Genomic DNA, 19,910 nt, shown 5'->3' with positions numbered 1-19,910 from the left:
TTGATTTTCAAGTTTCATTCATTCTTTCCTTTATTATTATTATTTTTTAAAAATGTTCTACATTTGGAGAAGGCATGATTAATTTAATCTCCAGATTCCATGGTCTGCAATGCATATACAAATCCATTTCGTCCCAAACATGATCATGCAATATCTGCAATTCAAGATCACATAGATGGTTGAAAGATTGTAATGAAGCTCATCAGTAACCGACAGTTGATTTAATAGCATCCAATATCTGCATAAAATAAGTGGCAGAACTTGTTACGTAATCTCAAGGATGCTTAGTGTAATTTACCCTACAAGTAAAACAAAAATATTATGTGCACACCGAAAATCAACTATTAAATCAGTCATCATGTATTTGTATATACATACGTGTTTGTTTAACTCATTTTTAATTTGTATTTTATATTTCAATATGTATTTTATATTGGTAACTGATTTTTGTGTCCACCTATTATGATTGTAAAGAAATTAAGGCGAACAGACAAGTTACCTTATTCTTGGTTGGCATGTAGAAGGGCTCAAACACCAAAGGAAAAGGGGTGTCTAGACCGCAGATTCTCGCTACAGGGGCTTCTAACTGTACAACAAACAACGAAAGAGACGGTTAGGATAGGAATTCGTACAGATATTGTTGAATATGGTTAAGTATGAATGCAATTTCATATACTCTACAACAATAATTTGGCTGAAGCATACCCTCGAGAAGCAACGTTCGACAATGGAAGCCGAGATTTCAGCACCAAAACCTCCAGTTACCGGAGCTTCATGACTAATCTATACATCCCATTGAAAGCATCATGTAAGACACTCCCTCCATTCCACATTGATGGTCATTTTGACTTTTTTTCATAAAGTGATAAATCAATGCATCTAAATATAATTAATCAATGTATTTGGACACAATTATAAATCCGGATACATCGGTTTTTGACCGTTGAAATTAATTTACTCACAAGTAGCCTTCCTGTCTTGTTAACTGAGGCCTCCACTGTTTCCTTATCCCAAGGTATTAATGTCTTCAGATCTATCAGTTCACAAGAAATTCCTTCCTGTAAAATGTCACAATAACTTGAAAATTTTAAGAAACAAGTAATATTTTATCATAGACATGCAAATTGTGATTTTCAGTATTTTTCTCATATTATGATTATTTTTTCCCCAACGGTAAGTAGTTTAAGAGAGTTTCAACTACCAAATTTTCCACTGGAAAATAAAAAGAATCTACAAATGGGATGCTCTAAATAGTTTTATATATGAAAATTAAATACCAACCCCCCAAATTGACATACTGCTGAACTACAGTTTCACCTGGACATATGTACATTGACACGACATGAAAAGATGTGCTTATCATACTTGAGTTTATTACTTTATTTAATACTAAATAAGTTATGTAGCACTTGCATGGCATATTGTTCTACATCTATAAGCTTCATAATTAAGTTATAAACAACTTGTCATATTGGGTAATTCCATTTTTATTGCTATTACACATTTAATAAATAAAAAAAGTACTGCCTTGATATACTAGTATATATAAAATCAATTAATCAACCATACTAGGTTTAGACAAAAAGTCAGCCACTAAATGAACTATTTGTATAGAATATATATTAAAATACAAAATACACGAGTTAAACTTCGCATGTATTTATACACAAATACATGATGGATAATTTGGTAACTGATTTTTGGTGTGCACATAGTATTTTTGACATAAAATAAATGTGATATATTAGTTTCATGTCGTACTATTTGACCATGGTTTCCAATTCTAGTCTGTTAATTTCTTTTGTCAATCATGGAAACAGAATCAGCTTCCCTCTGACATTAGAATTCTAAAAAAAATGTTTCCTTCCACATGTAACTCAACCAAACGTATGATAAAATATCCCAACCCCAAATTCAATTTGTTTTCCCTTTCTGGAAAAAAAGATTGATTCCAAATACCAAGTGTAATTCTTCAGCGACAACTTGCCCGACAACTTGCCCAACATACTGTAAACCATGGAGAATTATTGTGTGATGCAGAATACATGTTGTAACCTATTTTTGTGGCAATGCAACTTACTTTTTCAGCATCTAGACAGGCTTGTTCCATTATAGATAATTGAGCTCCCCATCCAACAAGTGTAATATCACTTCCCTGCCGAACCACCTGAGTATATGTTAAAAAAATTTATTAGACTAAATGTTTCACAGAATTATCATTCTGTAGTTATGACGAACTTCTAACTTCATTTCATGAATTTAATGCGACTTGTGTTGTACCTCTGCCTCGGATAGTGGCAACATGTAATCATCCTCTGGTACTTCTTCAACAGCCAAACGATATAGCCACTGAAACCAAGATTCAAATGATTTAATTTTCACAAGTCAAATGCCATAAAGAAGCTGAAGACATAATTCTCATGATAAAACACAACCTTCGGTTCAAAAAATACGATAGGATTTGGATCTCGAATGCAAGACAGCAATAGCCCTTTTGCTTCTCGGGGACTTCGAGGGATGACCACCTTTACAAGAAACACTCGAGCCATTTCGTAAAAAAGTACCAACCATAAAACAACAGTATTCTACATTAAGATCGTTAATTATATGAAATCTGTGTATACAAGTAGTAAACTGCATGCAATAGGTATCTAACTTAGGTTCAAAGTCGGTGATAATGGAATTTACGGGTTTCATATTGATGGTAGCAGAAATTCCATTGTAACTTTGGTTCAAAGATGTAAGAATAGATATCATAAACAAGGAACTAGTATAAATCATATTACCATTTGTGACTGGTCAATGGATTTTAAACTATTTCTGATTTATATTATCAACCACAGGGGTTAAGATGCTCCTGAATGAAATCAGTTTTATACTCAAGGCCTAAACACCACCAAGCATATCATTGAATAAATTAATGGTACTTCAAAAAAATTTGAGATATCCTGCCACGCTTCATCTGGGAGGTAAGATGCAGGTGCTTTCTATTAATTCCATTATTTTTTAGCTGTCTTAATTTGATGACTAGATTTAGGCATGCATGTTCACTATCACTTAGTCTAAACCGATGATCATCTTACACATGACGAGGACCTTTAAACAAAAATGAAGAAAAGTTTAACCAGCAAAAGATGAATGTATGAAAGCACTATACTTTGATACCAGGAACATGACAGAAAAAAGCCTCAGGGGATTGAGAATGGTAATGCCCACCATGGCCCACAGCTCCATAAGGGGCTCTAATCGTTAAACCTATAGGAGTGAGTAAAACGATTTTCATGCAACAGGTGAAAATAGAAATAAGCCAGAACTTCCAACGTTAAAGCAGGAAAAGAAATTTACCACCACAATTAAATTGGTTCCCACTTCGGTATCTGAATTTAGCAGCTTCGTTGACAATCTGGAAACAATAACTGATCAATTACTTATCGAAATTAGCTTTGAATAAAACTAGCCGTGAGAGGGGAGAATGCCTGATCAAAAGCAGGAAAAATGTAATCTGCAAACTGAATTTCTGCTATGGCTCGATTTCCCTGCCATGTAAAATATAAAAGGAGTTTAAACAATTGTTACATGAAAAAGAGAAGGAGAAGGAAAACTAAATTCGTTGGTTAAAAACTAGGAAGTAAAACTATTTTAAGCTCTGAGACTCACCATTGCCGCTAGACCAATGCCAAAGCCAACGATACCCTATGAATAGCATTTCAGCATAATTGTTTTACATCAGTGCTAAAGGAATACTAGTTACAAACAATTAGAAACATACATAGCAAGAAAGAACTAAAGAAGTTCACTGAATCATTTTGGATCTTCAATTGAACACATCTTCCTAGAACTGTCTAGTGAGATTTTAGAATAATAACAAGTCATAAAAATTTAGGGGGAGAATGGGAATAGAACAAGAAAAGAGAAAACAGAAAGGCAACAAAGAAGTAAAGAAATACTTGTTCACATAAGGGAGTATTGAAAACCCTTTTCTTCCCAAATTTGTCTGCTAATCCTGTTGTACAACGGAAGACCCCACCAAAGCTCACATCTTCTCCGAAAACATAAGAACTGAAATCAAATGCAAGAGAAGATGAGGTTGAACATAATATTGATGCTATACGAAAAAATAATTTTGTTTCACACAATGAGAGTTAAAGATATGTAAATGGGAAGTTAAAGGTGTACTAGAAATACATACACTTATATCAATTTCATTCAACAATGGGATCGAATTAATCCTAGAAGAAATAAAATCATATGATTTTTTTTAAAAACAATTGCCTGCTGGAAGCCACGTTATTTCCTAGACATGTGCAATATGTGTGGATTGAATTCTTAATCAGTATCATATTTGCTTTTAAATTGTCCAGATGCTACATTTTCATGGAATGCATTGTTTAGCATCTTTGATGGGTGTTGGGTACAACATAGAGACTTAAATCAGTTCTTGTTTAAAGTGTTTTGGGAGAAGGAAGAAAACCAAAAATTTATGCGAATTTGCTATTTCTGGTACTAGTAAGGGTATTTGGATAGAGCATAACACTCACATCTTTAAAGAGTATAAAATTTTTAGAAGAGTATCTTTTCCCAAAGATGCAGAGAGATTGGAGAAATTCGCTCCATTTCTATGTTGCTGCTTGTGTATTCTTGTTTACCCTAATCTTTTATAATGAGGGATAGATTATGCTCCATAATTATTATTATCCTTCTCTTGTTAATAATAATAATACTTGTTATTTATGTATGTATACTAGGATAGTAGGATACAAAGCTTCATATTAGCAATGGTTAGATTTAGTTAGTCAAACCTAAAGGTAAGAGCCAATGTCTAAATAATTGAAGCTCAAAAACCATATTCATTCTCTCTTACTTTTTCTCGGTTCCGATTGCTTACTATCGCTCTAACACTTTACATTAGCGCAGAAAACTAATCAAAGACGTTGCGGACAAAGTTTCTACATTCTTGATAAAAAAGTTATCTCTATGGAAAACTTAAGCATCATCGAATACACACTAAGATAAGTAACAATTTCATTGTCAAAATCATGTATAAATGCATTATTATACAAGAGAGTTGAAACATAGAATTTCTAATACTATTTGTCATCTCAACTATTCAATAGTATTAGACTATTAGTACCTAATAATCACTTCTCCAATATATAGGAACAATTTTCAATATGATTTCAGTTATTAAAACACAATGTTATTACTTCCCACTCCCCTCTCTCCCAACTCAATGCACATGATACACATCAAAAGAAAATTGCAAAATATCTAGGACATTTTCGAGTAATGCTACATAACTAACTATTTTCAGCCAACATCAGCCAACTTTTTTTTAAATTAATTTGTTTATCTTAAATTCTACAACCTAAATTATAATCCTTTTGACCCTAAATCTTAAATTATAAACCTAAACACTCAAATTGACTAATGTTGACTACCTAAAAGTTAGTTCCATGTACTTTCTCTAAAAAGTCCATCATAACAATAAAAACAACAACAGTAACAATAACAATGATGACACATACCGTGGATCAGTGTCTAAAGCAATGTGGAGAGCTTGGTTAATTGCAGAATAAAGGTTCAATGATTTGAGACCTTGCTCAGAACCGCTCTTTTGGACGCATGAAGAAGAAGGTGAACTAGAAAACCCTCTCTTGGAAACACAAGGGATCCATGTTCCAATTCTTCGCACACAGCTTCTTGACATCTCTAATTTTTTTTTTTTTTTGGTGAGAGAAACTTGCTCTGACGAGCTACCGAACACTAGCAAAAAAAATAGAAAAAGGAGAAAAGAAAAAAGACGGTAAGTTTGTCCTAAATTATGAATGTTGATGGTAACTCAGAAATTGTGGATTGGAAGCTTAGGTGATGCAATATCAGAGTTTCAAAGAATGATATCTGTGGTGGTGTTGCGTGCATTTGTGGGTAGAGATTAGAGAAAACACAGTGACAACGATGGATATAGAATGGCAGATGAAGAAAGGACGAAGCAGAGTTTTTGGTAAGGGTGTTCGAGTTGAATTGGTTTTGAAACTCATCCGATCTGTGCAGTTTGGATTGAATAACTTTTTAAAGAAAATCCGAACCAATGTAATCCGATTTCAATCGGTTTGGATTGGATTTACGATTTTATAAATTACAAAAATTATATATATATATATATATATAACATCAAATTTTTAATAATTAATAATAATATAATAAATTTTAATAATATCTTAAAAACTAATAATAATACAAGGATAGAAATAAAATTAGAAGTTAATATAAAATAAATTTTATTTTGAACATAAAATATTAATTAAATAATAATAATACATGAATAATATAAAAAAATAACAAATTAAATATATTATAAATAAAATTATAAATATAATAATAAAATAATAATATTATAGCACATTGTGTAATTTGGATTAGATTGGATTGGTTTTAAAAAGTAGATTAGAAATCTGATCCGATCCATACAGTTTGTAAAAAATAGAATGAATCAAATTCAAATTAGTGTGATTTTAATCGTTTTTAATTTAAATTAAATTGGATGAACAGTTTAATTTGGATCGTTTTGAATTTGAACACCCATAATTTTTAGCATAGTTATTAGAACCGACCAGATAATTGACTCGGTTATAGGTTGGAGTCACTCATTCAACCGGTGAGTTACTAATTCATCCGGTTAACCAGGTCTTAATTAAATATAAGTATAAGATTATAAAAAAAATTAAAATCAAAAATTAATATACATGTTTTCACAAACATATTAATAATACATTATAAAATTATAAGTGGTGTTTCTGGTGGTGTTTGTGATAAAGACACTTTTAAAATTCTAGCAAAAAAACACCTAATTAAAAACTACATTCAATTAATTATACTAAATCAATAGCACCTATGTAAGAATCAAATCAGTCAAATATAGGTATCCAGCAGCAACAAAAAATTTGAGGGAGTTATTATTTCAGCCATAGTTATAAGAACCGGCCAGACTAGTCGGTTCGATCGAAAAATCAGTGAATCGATGGTTTGGCCAGTTCGGCAGCGCGCATGCAGCGCACTTCCCATGCCACTGTACCACTTTGTTTCTTAATAATATAGGTGATAAAAAATAAATATATAATAAACCATCATTGAATTTTTTTTTTTTATCTTTTTAAGCATAGATTGACATGGATACCAAACAAGTAATAACACATGATATATAAATATATTAATATATTGATATTATTGTGTTATCTTTTGTTTTCTCACTTATTTCCTTAAATTGAAAAAGTATTTTGTATTAGTGACTAATTTATTATCTTTTTTTATACCATAATAAGAGTTGACATTTAATTGTTATTAATATATTTTTAAAAATATGCATTTAATTTTTAATTTTAATTTTATTTTTATAATTTTATATTTTTATTTATTTATGATTGAGTCAATTAGGTGACTCAGTGATTCATCGGTTAAACCAATAATCCAATCATATGACCAGATCAATTATTAATTCAGTGATTTACCAGTTGAACCAATGACCCAATCATATAACCGGATCAGTTCCATTCTCATAACTACGATTTCAGCAACAGTAACAGCAACAAATTCAATAAATCAGTGAATTAATGATTTACAGCCTAATTAAAAACTAAATTCAACTAATTATACCAAATCAATAGTACCTATGTAAGAATCAAATCAGTCAATACAGGTATACAGCAACAAAAAAATTTGAGGAAGTTATTATTTCAGCAACAGTAATAGGAACAGAGCAACAAATTCAACCACCAGTAACAATAAATCAGTGAATTCAGCCCTGATGATTTACTGCATTGATTCAATGATGACTTACAGCAATGATTCAATGAAATTGAAAAAAGAAAGAACAGGGAAGAAGCTGACCAACTGAAGACGACGACGACCTCAGACGCTGGTTGACTGGTTCCCTTTTCTTCTGACTCCGGCAAAGACGATGGCAAGGAGGGCGACGGCGACACAGTGAGATCGCAGTGATGACACAGCGCGCGACGGCGACCTTGAGTGCGACACAGTGAGTGAGCGAGTGAGACCGTCGGACCGGCGTAGTCTCGGAGACGTCATTGAGTGCGACGGTGAAGAAAAAGAGATTGAAGAGAGAAGAGGGACGTCCATCACCATCAGATGAGGTCATTAGGGCTTTTTTGTGGTGGGGGGGAGGAGGGGACCAAGCGATGTCGTTTCAAGATTGAATGAAACAAATTTCAGAATGACCTGGACCGGGTTATTTAAACCGGCTGGATTACCGGTTTTATTATACCATCAAATCGAACCAAGTTTCTCCGGACCAATCCTTGAGCGGTCTGCAGGATGACTTACCCCAGTCAGGTAATTGGATTTCAGGTCAAGCCAATCCAGTCGAGCCAAATTTGATAACGAACTACTTGTTTTTAGCAAAAGAATAAACAAATAAAATAAAAAAAAAATCAGATAAGGTTTGAGACTAAGTTGAGTCAGGGTTCCTATCCGCCAAACCTATGCAAGTACGTAACATAGAAGAGGTTACGTACTTTGAATAAAGAATACTCCTATATCCTAATTCCAAGTAATAAATGGCAAGTGATAATATTTAAGTGGAAATTTAAGTGTAATTGAAGTTGATAGTTGAGAATTATTAGATGATTTAATTGATTTAATAAATTTTTTATTTAATAATTCTTAATTATTAATTTTATATAAAATTGACTGTATCTGAATTTTTACCTAATATTTATATAATTGTATATTCAGATCACAAACATTCAAGGATACTTGTTTATATTGCAAAGAGCCAATTTTGATCCTGCTCCCGCCAGAAACTTATTGCGGGGGTTGAAGGACATCATATTAATGAATTTTGGGTTGCTTGCAACTAAGGAGATAAGCCAAGTGCTCTGGCACAATTTTCATTTGTTAGTTAAAATTTAACTATCTTTTTTTTTATATCAAATATAGAGAGATTTAAATTCATGACGTCTTAAGTAAGTATTAAGAGACTATATTATTTGAGTTATATCTCATAGATAGTTAAAAATTAACCATTAATAAAAGGAGAAAAAAGAATGACATTACTCCCTTAAGTTATACATAAATATATGATGACATTGAATTGGTTTGCTTTAGAATTATTAATTAAAATTTTGATACATGAATAATTTTTAATGTCAATATGATTTTATCATTGAATCTAATTTTTATGGTATAACTAATATTTGTATTTGATCAAAATTATTTTGGTAAATATTTACGGGGTGATGACTTAAGATATTAGTACGAAAAGTTAATCTTTTACAATTATTAGGATATTAGAATATAAAATTTACTATACACGGATAAACGACATTCAAAATAATTTATTTTAGGCACAAGGATTTAAGGTTTAGAGTTTAAGACCTAAGGTTTATGATTTAGGATCTATGAGACTACGATTTAAGATTTAAAATCTAACTAGTGTCTAAGATTTATGATTTATGATTTAAGATTTAAAAATTTATGGTGTAGAATTTATAGTTTAGAATTTAAAGTTTAATTTTTTTAAATTTTAATATATATTTTCAAACATTACTAATTAATGAATATTATTGTTTATGGTGTTGGATTTTTCATGGCATTGTTGAGTTAATAAGAAAATTTAGGATTTAATATTTTGTTATTTTCTTAATTATTAATGTTTATGAAATTGAATACCTCATGACATTGTTGGATTTATAGGAGGGATTTAGATTTTAGAATTTGTTTTATGTTTGAATTATTTGTGTTTACGGTGTTGTGCACCTAACATTGTTGGGTTTATGGGAGAAATTTAGGGTATGGGGTTTAGATTTATTAATTATAATTTTAATATATTTTTTATATGAATAATGTTCATTGTCGATATGATTTTATTAACTAAATCATTAAATCTAATTTTTAGTGTGTAAGAACTAAGATTTGTATTTCAATCAAGATTATCTTAATTAGTGTTTACGGTGTAGCTAGTGACTTAAGATATCCGTACGAAGGGTTAATTACTTAATTTGTTACAACTGCTGGGATATTTGAATATAAAATTTACTATACAGTGAAATAACTCTCAAAATCGTTTGTTATTATAAAATCATTTTAGGTACAAGGGTTTAAGTTCAGTTTGGGTAAATAATTTAAATAAGATTTTTAAAAAAAAGAGCTTAAAATATAAGTATTTTTATTAATAGTAGTTTATAAATAAGTTATTTTGTGTTTAGATTTTTAGTTATAGAAGTACTTATTTTAAAGTTGTAGCGTTTAGATAAATAACTCAAAAAGTATAATTTAAAAAAAGAAATGGATATTAAAACAACGATAATAACAAATACTTTTTAATATTAAATGTTGATTTTCTACAACCTAATCATTAAGATTACAATTGTTTAGGCAATTAAATCTTTATTTGTTCTCTTATTAATTCCATTTTTAGGTAGAAACCGGTTCTTCTACTTCATCTTTACCCATAACGGTGTTCTTGTATGTGGTAAATAGTAATAAAATTTTAATTCACAATAATCTTGATCAGTGGTGGAACTTGAAATAAAATTTGGGGCAGATAGAATAATTGTCAGAGTAGTGCTAGGGAGCCAATGGCATAACCGTACAATGTGTACAATGGACTAAATCTTTGGTTTATGAATAAAATGAACATCACCTATACTATCCAAAATAACCATCCGGATATCAGGAACAATAAATATCTCATGTTATAAAAAACTAATTTTGGGTTCACCAAGGTTCAAACTCTTGACCTTTCGAATTTAGAACTCTAATACCATGTCCTAAAATCACTCATCCCAAAAACGTAACCTGACAGGACAATGTACACTAATAATCATATCTCTAATACTTTCTAAACCTTCATTGTACACATTGTACGCTTAGGTCATTGGCTCCCTATACTTTCTCTAATTGTCAAGATGCTTTTGATATAGACCCATTTAAGATAAGTTCGTCTAACCTCATCTCTGTGATTTAGGTGATATTGCCAAATTTAAAGCCGTTTTCAAGAGTCTCGTTCCAAAGAATTAAGGTCAAATTCATCAGATGCAACTCTTTAAAATTTTGAAGGTTGTATCTCAATTTTTTCGTGATTCATTAAAGTAGAATAACTATTTATAGGTGTTAATATTGTAAAAGTGATATGTTCTCCTTCTTAAATATTAGCATTCTTCTTAAAAAATGCATCGATTCTTTGGTTTTTTATGATTATTTTATATAAAAATTTGAATATATCCTGTAAAATATGTAAAATAAAAGTTAGAAGGACAAATATTAAAATTTATAATATTTATTAAATTTTTTATCAATTTATACAAATACAATAATATCAATACTTATTGAATATTCTAATATTTTTTATCATATAAAAAATTAAATTAAATAAAAAGTAAAATATAAAATAATATTAAATTACATAAATAAAAAATACCTAATTTTTTATATTTGAACTCAAAGGTAGAATGAGTGTTACTTAATGAATAGAAAGTTGCGAAATGCGAATACACTCAGTTCAGTCCAAATCCAACATGTTTTGAATGTTTAAAACTAAAAATTATTGTGCAATAAAAGCAAGAGGTGAAGATTGAACTTTGGTATTTTAAATCAAAGTAAAATATTTGAGCCAACTGAACTATTTTTTATTTTTTAAAGAAGTATTACTAATTTTTTTAATAAAAGTTTGGGGTCATGGCCCCCCTTGTCTGAACAAAACTCCGCCTCTGATCTTGATGGCAATGCCAAAGAAATTATTGTGTAGTTAGTGTTTGCTGTTTTATTGTGTATGATATGGTAGGTAAAAATAAAAAATAAATGTGAAATGTGTGTCAATGTATATTTTGTTACTATTTTTTATTTTATTTTTACATCTGTTAGAATTTTCTCCTCTTTTACTGGGGTCAAGAACTTTCTATAACTAACTATAAAAATAATAGCAGCTATATAAAAATAAAATCACATAGAAAAAAATAAAATTAAAACTGAAATTTTATACCACACACAATGTTAAATACAAATTTAATAATAAAAATAGAGTGATAAAATGATAAAAAAAATTGAAAGAAATATATGCAATAGGTGATTCAGATGGAACATTGTTTTAAAATGGTGGTGGAGGATCAATATTTTCAACAGATAAATCATTACGTGAAAATGATGGCGGAAGGCCAATACTTCTAACAGATGGAACCTTGGGTGAAAATGATGGTGGGGCCAGTATTGAGGTCATTTTTTTTTGTAAATGATAGAGTGACTTATTGAGGAGGAGAAGTCATATATTTCTACTTCTTCAAAAAACTATGAGTTAACTTTTTGAGAAGTTAAAAGTTCTTTTTAAAATATTACCTACTGTGACTTTTCATAATTCAAAAATCAGAAAAAGTATTTCTACTACTTTTCAAACGGGCTCTTAGTATCTAGGATCTAAGGCCTAGAATATAAAATTTACTATATAGCGAAATAACTCTCAAATTGTTTGTTATTATAAAATTATTTTAGGTGCAAGGATTTAGTATCTAGGGTCTAAGGCGTAGAATATAAAATTTACTATACAGTGAAATAACTCTCAAAATCGTTTGTTATTATAAAATTATTTTAGGTGCAAGGGTTTAATATCTAGAGGATAAGGCCTAGGATTTAGAATATAGAATCTATGATTTATGATTTATGATTTAAAATTTAAAATTTAGAATTTAAAATTTAGTATATAAAATTTAGAATTTAGCGTATAAGATTTAGGATATAGAATTTATAATATTGGATTTAGAATTTAGGATTTATGATTTATAATTTAGAATTTATGGTTGAAAGATTAAAGTTTTTAATTTTAATACATATGTTCAAACATCACTAATTAAAAGTATTGAATTTTTTATCCCATTGTTGGGTTAATACGAAGATTTCGAATTTAGAATTTTGTTATTTTCATATTATTAGTGTTTACAGTATTGAACATATAATGGGATTTTTGGGTTTATACGAGAGATTTAGATTTTAAGATCTGTTATACATTTGGTATTCATAGTGTTGAGCACCCATAGGATTGTTGGTTCGAGATTTAGGATATATGGTCTACAGTTATTATTTATTAATTATAATTTTGATATATTTTCTATATGAATAATTTTTAATGTCTATATAATTTTATTAACTAAGTCATTGAATTCAATTTACATGTTTTAACTAATTTTGTATTTCAATTAAGATTATCTTAATTAGTGTTTACGTGTAGTGATTTAAGATAACGAATTAAAGGGTTAATTTTTTGCAACTATTAAGATATTTTTAATATAAAATTTACTATTTGGAGGAGAAACTCTCAAAATTATTTATTATTATACACTTATTTTGGGTGTGAATTAAAAATATTAGTACGTTATTATTTTGTATATTAATTGAAATCATTTTGATGAAAGAACATGTGATTCTTTTCAAGACTAATCGAATCTTATATCTACATATCATGCATCTTTTTTATGTGTTGGCAAATATATAATTTTTCTTTGTGCTTAAAATTAACTTTAATTTCATATGTCATGTCGACTCTATGGACAACTATGATTTTAGATTGAATCCAAAGCTTGCAAGACTTAAAAGAAAAAGAATATTGGATACTAAGAGGAGAAAAAGATCAAACTGTGTCATTAGTAGTTCATATGGTCAGTAGTTCATTTTTTTATATCATGCAATGTTGTAAAGTGTTTTAGTTTCATATTTATCAAATTTTCATATGTTTTAATTCTTTGACATTTTTTTTATATCACTTAGTTCCTAGTAATGAATCACACAACCAAAAGGTAATGCATATTAAGCCCCCAACTATAAAGCAAAAAATTCCATTAGCAAACATGACAGGTAACATATTACTCATTGTTATCAGAACTAAATCGGTAATCGAATTGGTCAAATTATTATTTCATATAAAATATTGGTTAAATCGATAAAATCGATCATACATAAATAAAAAATATAAAAATAGTAAAAACAATGCTTTGGAAAAGGATACAAATATCAAATTTGAGAATTGAAAATGCTGAATAGAATAATGAAACTATCTAAGGGTCATCCTTATATATGCTCAGAATTTTTCATTTTAGTTACAATAAGTCATATAAAAATAAGTTGATTACTGTTGATTATTTTTAAATGTTACTATTTATCAATCTAAGAGAAAAAGAAACACACATAACAGAACATAGCCTAAACACATTTACCGTCAGCAACAATATAGCAACAATAAAATGGCTAATGATATTTATATTCTGTTTCCAACAATAATATAGCATATCAACAAAAATAACCATAAACACCAATAATTGGAAGAAAAAACATTAATCACCATTAAACCTATATATATTATATTGCCAAGAATTAACAACATACATCAAGCAGTTGCTGAATAAACAGATTTATAATCAATAAGTTATAATCAACAACAATAAAAAATAAACAGATTCATAATCAACATCATTAATTCGTTTCTCACTCACTTTATCAACTTAAAATCCAAACTGAATAACTAAAAAAAACAGAAATAATGGAGAACTTCACGAACGTAGAGAAGTGAGGAGACCACCAACCTGTTCGAGCACGGTGAAGTAGACTCTGGCGAGGGGAGGCAGCAGTGACAGAGAGGACACATCGATGACGACGAGAGACGTGGAGCAAGGAGCCGCGCCAAGGCAGGTTGCTCGAGCCAAAGACGCGACGACGTAGGGGAACTACAGACGTGACATCATTTGAGACACACCATGGCCAGTGAGATGAAGCAGAGGAGACAGCCGGCGATGAGGTGAGGTGAGGTTGAAAGAGACTATGGGGTGATGAGTTGAGGGAAAGCCAGTCTCGCAGTGGTGGAGGACTTGTCAGCTATCCTGTGGAACTCCTGAGGGATCACCTTGTGCACCTCCACCTCATTGCCAAGCATAATACAGTGAATCATCACTGCTCTCTCGACTGTAACCTCAAAACGGTTACTCGTAGGGAGGATGGAACATTGAATGAACTCCAACCATCCTCTAGCTACTGGCTTAAGGTCATGCCTACCTAGTTGGTATGGCTTGCCTTTAGAATCCCTTTTCCACTGAGCTCTGGGGAGGCAAATGTCAGCTAGAACCTGATCCAACCACTGGTCAGTGTTGATTCTCCGAGTGTATGACTGAGGGTCCTCTCCGGATGGTGGTAACTGCAGCGCCACCCTCACACTCTCCGGGTTGAAGTCTATGATGTGCCATCTGACTATGGTGCTCCAATTTTTTGGCTCCGAGTTCACGCCTCTGACATGATTGTATGTCACCCATGCATTAGCGTAGAATTCTCGCACCATCAATACTCCAACCTCAGTCACGGGGTTGGCCAGAACTTTTCAACCCCGTCTCAGAATCTGGTATAGGATCTTCGGGTACTCATCCAGCTTCAAATCGAAGCGGACCTCAGGAATCACCTTCTTCTTGTGAACGGCCTCATAAAAATACTCCTCATGTGTCTTAAAGGAGAACCGAATAAAGTCCCATGGGTCGAAGGTAGGCACCTTCTCTTTCCTTTTCCTTGAGGAGGATTCTTCAGTCTTGGATGCGTTGGAGATAGTAAAAAAATGAAGGACCAAAGCAGAGCACCCAACACCAAACTTAAAAGTTTTGCTCATCTCTGAGCAAAGTAAGAATACAAAATAAGAAAAATAAAAGAAAAATGGATAGGAGGGAATGGAGGGGAAGGCTTCAGCCTTGGCTAAGGAAAAATGGAAAAGAAACAAAAAGGGAGTGTGTATGGTGGAAGGTAAGGAAGAAGGAGAGAGTAGTGGGAGGTATGGTGAACGTGGATGAAGAGATGGGTACTTATAGGTAGGGGTGGTGGGTTTCGGTTATGGGGAAAGGGTGAGAGAGAAATTGAATTTGAATTTTGGGTTGTTGGGAGGAGAGATGGATGGGATAGATGATAGTGGATTGGGTGGAGTAGGAGGTGGGTTGAGAGAATCAAGGGACGTAATGGGTGATGAGATGGATGAATCTGGATGGAAAAGTGGGTAAAAGAGGAGAGAGAATGGATAAGGTTTGAATTGGTCAAAAGTAGTTGGGGGTTGGGGTTTAACCAATGGTGAAAACTCCTCTTTCATTATCGCAGTAGCTCCCTGGGTGCTAAATGCCGGGTCTGGAGTTTAGCGCCACGAGGTAAAACATTTTTTTGTATGGTGTTTAACGCCAGTAATGGGCGTTAAAAGCCCTGGGGGGTAGAAAATTATGTTGGAATGCCCCCCTTTTGGGCATTAAACGTCCAAATCCAAGCTCCCTCTCTTGGCATTAAACGCCCTCCCTGGCATTAAACTCCCTCCCTGGCGTTTATCACCTACAACTATTTCTCTCCAGGGCGTTCTGTTCTTCTATCTTAGTCTTCCTGTCCCTGTTCTGAGTGTTGTACATGATCAAAAACGTTAGAAAAACTAGGAAAACTATGAGAATCAATGAAAAAAAATAAAAAGATATGAAATCAAACTGAAATAAAACAAAAGTAAACTTAAAGAATACTAATGGTTGGGTTGCCTCCCAACAAGCGCTTCTTTTCTGTCACTAGCTTGACGGGCAGCTCCTCTAAGGAGGAAGATCATAGGAGATCAGATCTTCACCCTACATTGTGAACTTCTTTTCTGTGCTCTCATGAATAAGCTCAACATGCTCTAGAGACAGGATCTTGTTCACAATATGTGGTACAATTGGACTTCTAGTGAACACCACCTTCATGCCAGGTGAAAAGTCCTTAGTAGGAATCTTCTTATTCCTCCAGCCCTTGGGTACATTCTTTTAAGGGCCTCCTCCACTTTGGTGGGTGGTGGATGCCCAACACCAAATTTAGGTTTGATGTCAGGGGGTACTGTATGGCTTTCCACCAAGTGAGAAGGCTTAAGCTCTGAGCTCTATATGCAGGTACATTTTTTTGTTAAAGATTGGTGGAGGTTTAAAAACTTTGAACACCATCCAATCCTCATGTAACTTCAACACCAATTCACCTCTCTCTACATTAATGAGGGCTCTTCCAGTGGCTAAGAATGACCTTCCTAGGATGATGGAGTTTTCTGTATCCTCCCCCATGTTCAATATCACAAAATCTGCCAGGAGGAAGAGTTCTCCAACTTTGACTAGTATGTTCTCCACTAGCCCATACACCTGCTTCTAAGACTTGTCAGCCATCTCCAGTGCTATTTTTGTAGGCTGCGCCTCTTGAATTCCCAGCTTTCTCATCACGGAGAGCGGCATCAAATTTATGCTTGATCCAAGGTCGCATAGTGCCTTCTGAAATGTAATAGTCCCAATGGTACAGGGAATCAGGAAGCTTCCGGGGTGTGGCATCTTCTTGGATAGCCTCCTCTGAACCAGTACACTGCCCTCCTTGGTCAACACCACAGTTTCATCTCCCTTCAAGGCCTTCTTTTCAGAGAGTGCGCTTTTTAAACAGGCCATATAGGGAGGCATCTTCTCCAACACCTCAGCAAAAGAAATATTGATGTGTAGCTTTTTAAAGATTTCCAAGAATTGAGTGAATTGCTCCTCCTTGGTATCCTCTTGCAGTTTCTGAGGGTGTTGGACTTCAGGCTTCTGTGTTACCAATGGGGCATGTAACATTGTGCTTCTAGCTTCTGCTTGAGTCTTTTCTTCCTTTAATTCCTCAGCAGCATGCACCTCCTTAGGCTCGGCCTCCTTACCCATGATGAGGGCCTTGCATTCTTCTCTTGGATTCACCTCTGTATTGTTGGAAAGGGTATTAGGAGGTCTCTCAGGTATCCTTTTGCTCAATTGACCTTGTATTTCTAAGTTCTGAATTGAACCTCTTGTCTCTTGCATAAAGCTGTGAGTGGTATTGGAAAGTTCAGAGACTATTGTGCCTAAGTCAGAATTGTCTTGGTTCTAAGAGTGTCTTTACTGCTGCTGAAAGGGCTGAAACTGTCGGTTGTTAAACCTATTCTGGTTGGTTCCACCCTGATTATTGTTGAAGCTCTGTTGGGGCTTCTGTGGCTGCTCCCTCCACCTAAAGTTAAGGTGATTCCTCCATCCCTGATTGAAAGTATTCGCATAGGGATCATTATTGGGATTTCTAGAGGAGTTTCCTATGTAATTTACTTGCTCCCTGGTGGGTTGAGCATAGCCATAAGCATCCCCTTGGTTGTAGCTCCTAGTCATGTCATAGGATGTCTCTTGAGTGTTGACACCTGAGACTTGCATCCCTGTTAATTGTTGAGATATCATGCTAATTTGCTGGGACATGATCTTGTTCTGAGCCAAGATGGCATCCAGTGTGTCCACCTCCAAGACTCCTTTCTTTTGAGTAGTCCCAGTGTTCATAGGATTCCTCTCAGAAGTGTATAGATATTGGTTGTTAGCAACCATTTCTACAAGCTCATTAGCCTCTTCAGGCATCGTCTTCATATGCAAGGAACCACCAGCAGAGTTGTCGAGTGACATCTTGGCCATCTCAGAAAGGCCATCATAAAAGATCTGCAGCCTGGTCCACTCTAGAAACATGTCAGGGGGACACTTCCTGATCATCAGCTTGAATCTCTCCCAGGCTTCGTAAAGGGACTCTCCATCTTTCTGCCTGAAAGTTTGGACATCCACCCTAAGCTTAGTCAGCTTCTGAGGTAGAAAAATTTGATCAGAAATCCAGTGACCACCTTGTCCCTTGTGTCCAGGCTCTCCTTGGGCTGAGAGTCAAGCCACTGTTTTGCTCTGTCCCTTACAGCAAATGGAAAGAGCATGAGCTTGTAAATTTCTGAATTCACTCCATTCGTCTTTACAGTATCACAGATCTGCAAAAATTAGACATAAATAAATTCAGGTCCTCCTGCGGGAGTCTATGAAACTGCAGTTTTGTTGCACTAGAGTGATCAACTGCGGCTTCAGCTCAAAATTATTGGCACCAATGGCAGGTACAGCTATACTGTGCCCATAAAAGTCAGGAGTGGGTGCAGTGTATAAGCCAATCGTCCTCCTTCCCTGCTCATCAGCGTTCACGTTTCCACCATTAGCGTCCATGGTGGGATCTTCATCTTCCTTCTCAAAAATTTTCTTGAGATTCTCTCCGGCTTTGTAGGCTTTGGCTTGTTGCAAACGTCACCTCAAGGTCCTCTCAGGTTCAAAGTCAAACTCAACAAGGAGTTCTTTATCCGTGTTCCTGCTAAAAAACAAACAAGAAACAAAGAAAAGGTGGGAGCCTCTATGTCAAAGTATGGAACTCCTAGTGAGATATCTAAAAAAAATAAGAAATAAAATAAATTAAAGTAGGCAATTAAATTAAAAATTTGAAAATAACCTAAAAATTTTTCGAAGATTAAAAAGAGAAAAAAAACCTAAAATTTTCAAAAATAAAAAGAAAGAAAAAACACTAACGGGACACCAAACTTAAAACCAGAATATAAGAAAAAATAAAAAAATAAAGAGAAAATAAATAAACTTAAAATTCAAAAATTAAAAGAAAAAGTAAATAAACAAAACTAATAAAAATACCTAATCTAAACAACTAGACAACTAGTAGTTGTCAATCACAAACAATACCCAGCAATGACACTAAAAACTTGGTACGTGAGCTGAGAATTTCGCACAGCTTAACCGGCAGGTGCATCGGGTTATTCAAGTAATACCTCAGGTGAGTGAGGGTCAATCCCATGAGAATTGTTGGACTGAGCAAACAATGGCTATCCAATTGGACTTAGTTAGGCGAATCAAAAAGGGGTTTGGTGAGTTGCAATTTGCATAAACAATAACCAATGAAATAAAGAAAGCAAATAATGGTTGGTGTAAAAGCAATATGAGAAAACAGTTAAGGTTTCGGAGATGTTTATCTTTCTGGATTAAAAGTTCTTACCAACTATTTTAACAATACATGATTCATTCTATGGCACACTATAAATGTCTAAACCCTAATCT

The 19,910-nt window shown here is 33.1% G+C and overlaps 2 protein-coding genes across 2 annotated transcripts; both read right to left on the bottom strand.

Annotated features, from left to right (window-relative positions):
• Positions 1–6,138, bottom strand: LOC112727794 (2-oxoisovalerate dehydrogenase subunit beta 1, mitochondrial). Its single transcript, XM_025777692.3, has 13 exons — positions 5,526–6,138; positions 3,948–4,059; positions 3,658–3,693; positions 3,477–3,536; positions 3,346–3,403; positions 3,158–3,255; positions 2,436–2,525; positions 2,281–2,349; positions 2,081–2,167; positions 963–1,058; positions 706–783; positions 500–586; positions 1–238 (listed from the first exon to the last, which is right to left on the bottom strand). Exons 1-13 carry the CDS (start codon positions 5,705–5,707, stop codon positions 203–205), a joined length of 1,089 nt encoding a protein of 362 aa, XP_025633477.2. The 5' UTR covers positions 5,708–6,138; the 3' UTR covers positions 1–202.
• An 11,024-nt stretch (positions 6,139–17,162) lies between these two features.
• On the bottom strand, positions 17,163–19,019 carry LOC112730308 (uncharacterized). Its single transcript, XM_025780401.1, has 6 exons — positions 18,864–19,019; positions 18,725–18,793; positions 18,381–18,620; positions 18,108–18,338; positions 17,947–18,041; positions 17,163–17,835 (listed from the first exon to the last, which is right to left on the bottom strand). Exons 1-6 carry the CDS (start codon positions 19,017–19,019, stop codon positions 17,163–17,165), a joined length of 1,464 nt encoding a protein of 487 aa, XP_025636186.1.
• Positions 19,020–19,910: the final 891 nt, after the last annotated feature.

This window comes from Arachis hypogaea, chromosome 12 (assembly GCF_003086295.3).
Source record: "Arachis hypogaea cultivar Tifrunner chromosome 12, arahy.Tifrunner.gnm2.J5K5, whole genome shotgun sequence".
In the NCBI taxonomy this organism is placed as follows: domain Eukaryota; kingdom Viridiplantae; phylum Streptophyta; class Magnoliopsida; order Fabales; family Fabaceae; genus Arachis; species Arachis hypogaea.
Note: the sequence above shows the minus strand (reverse complement) of the source record. Positions and strands in the feature narration are given on the sequence as shown.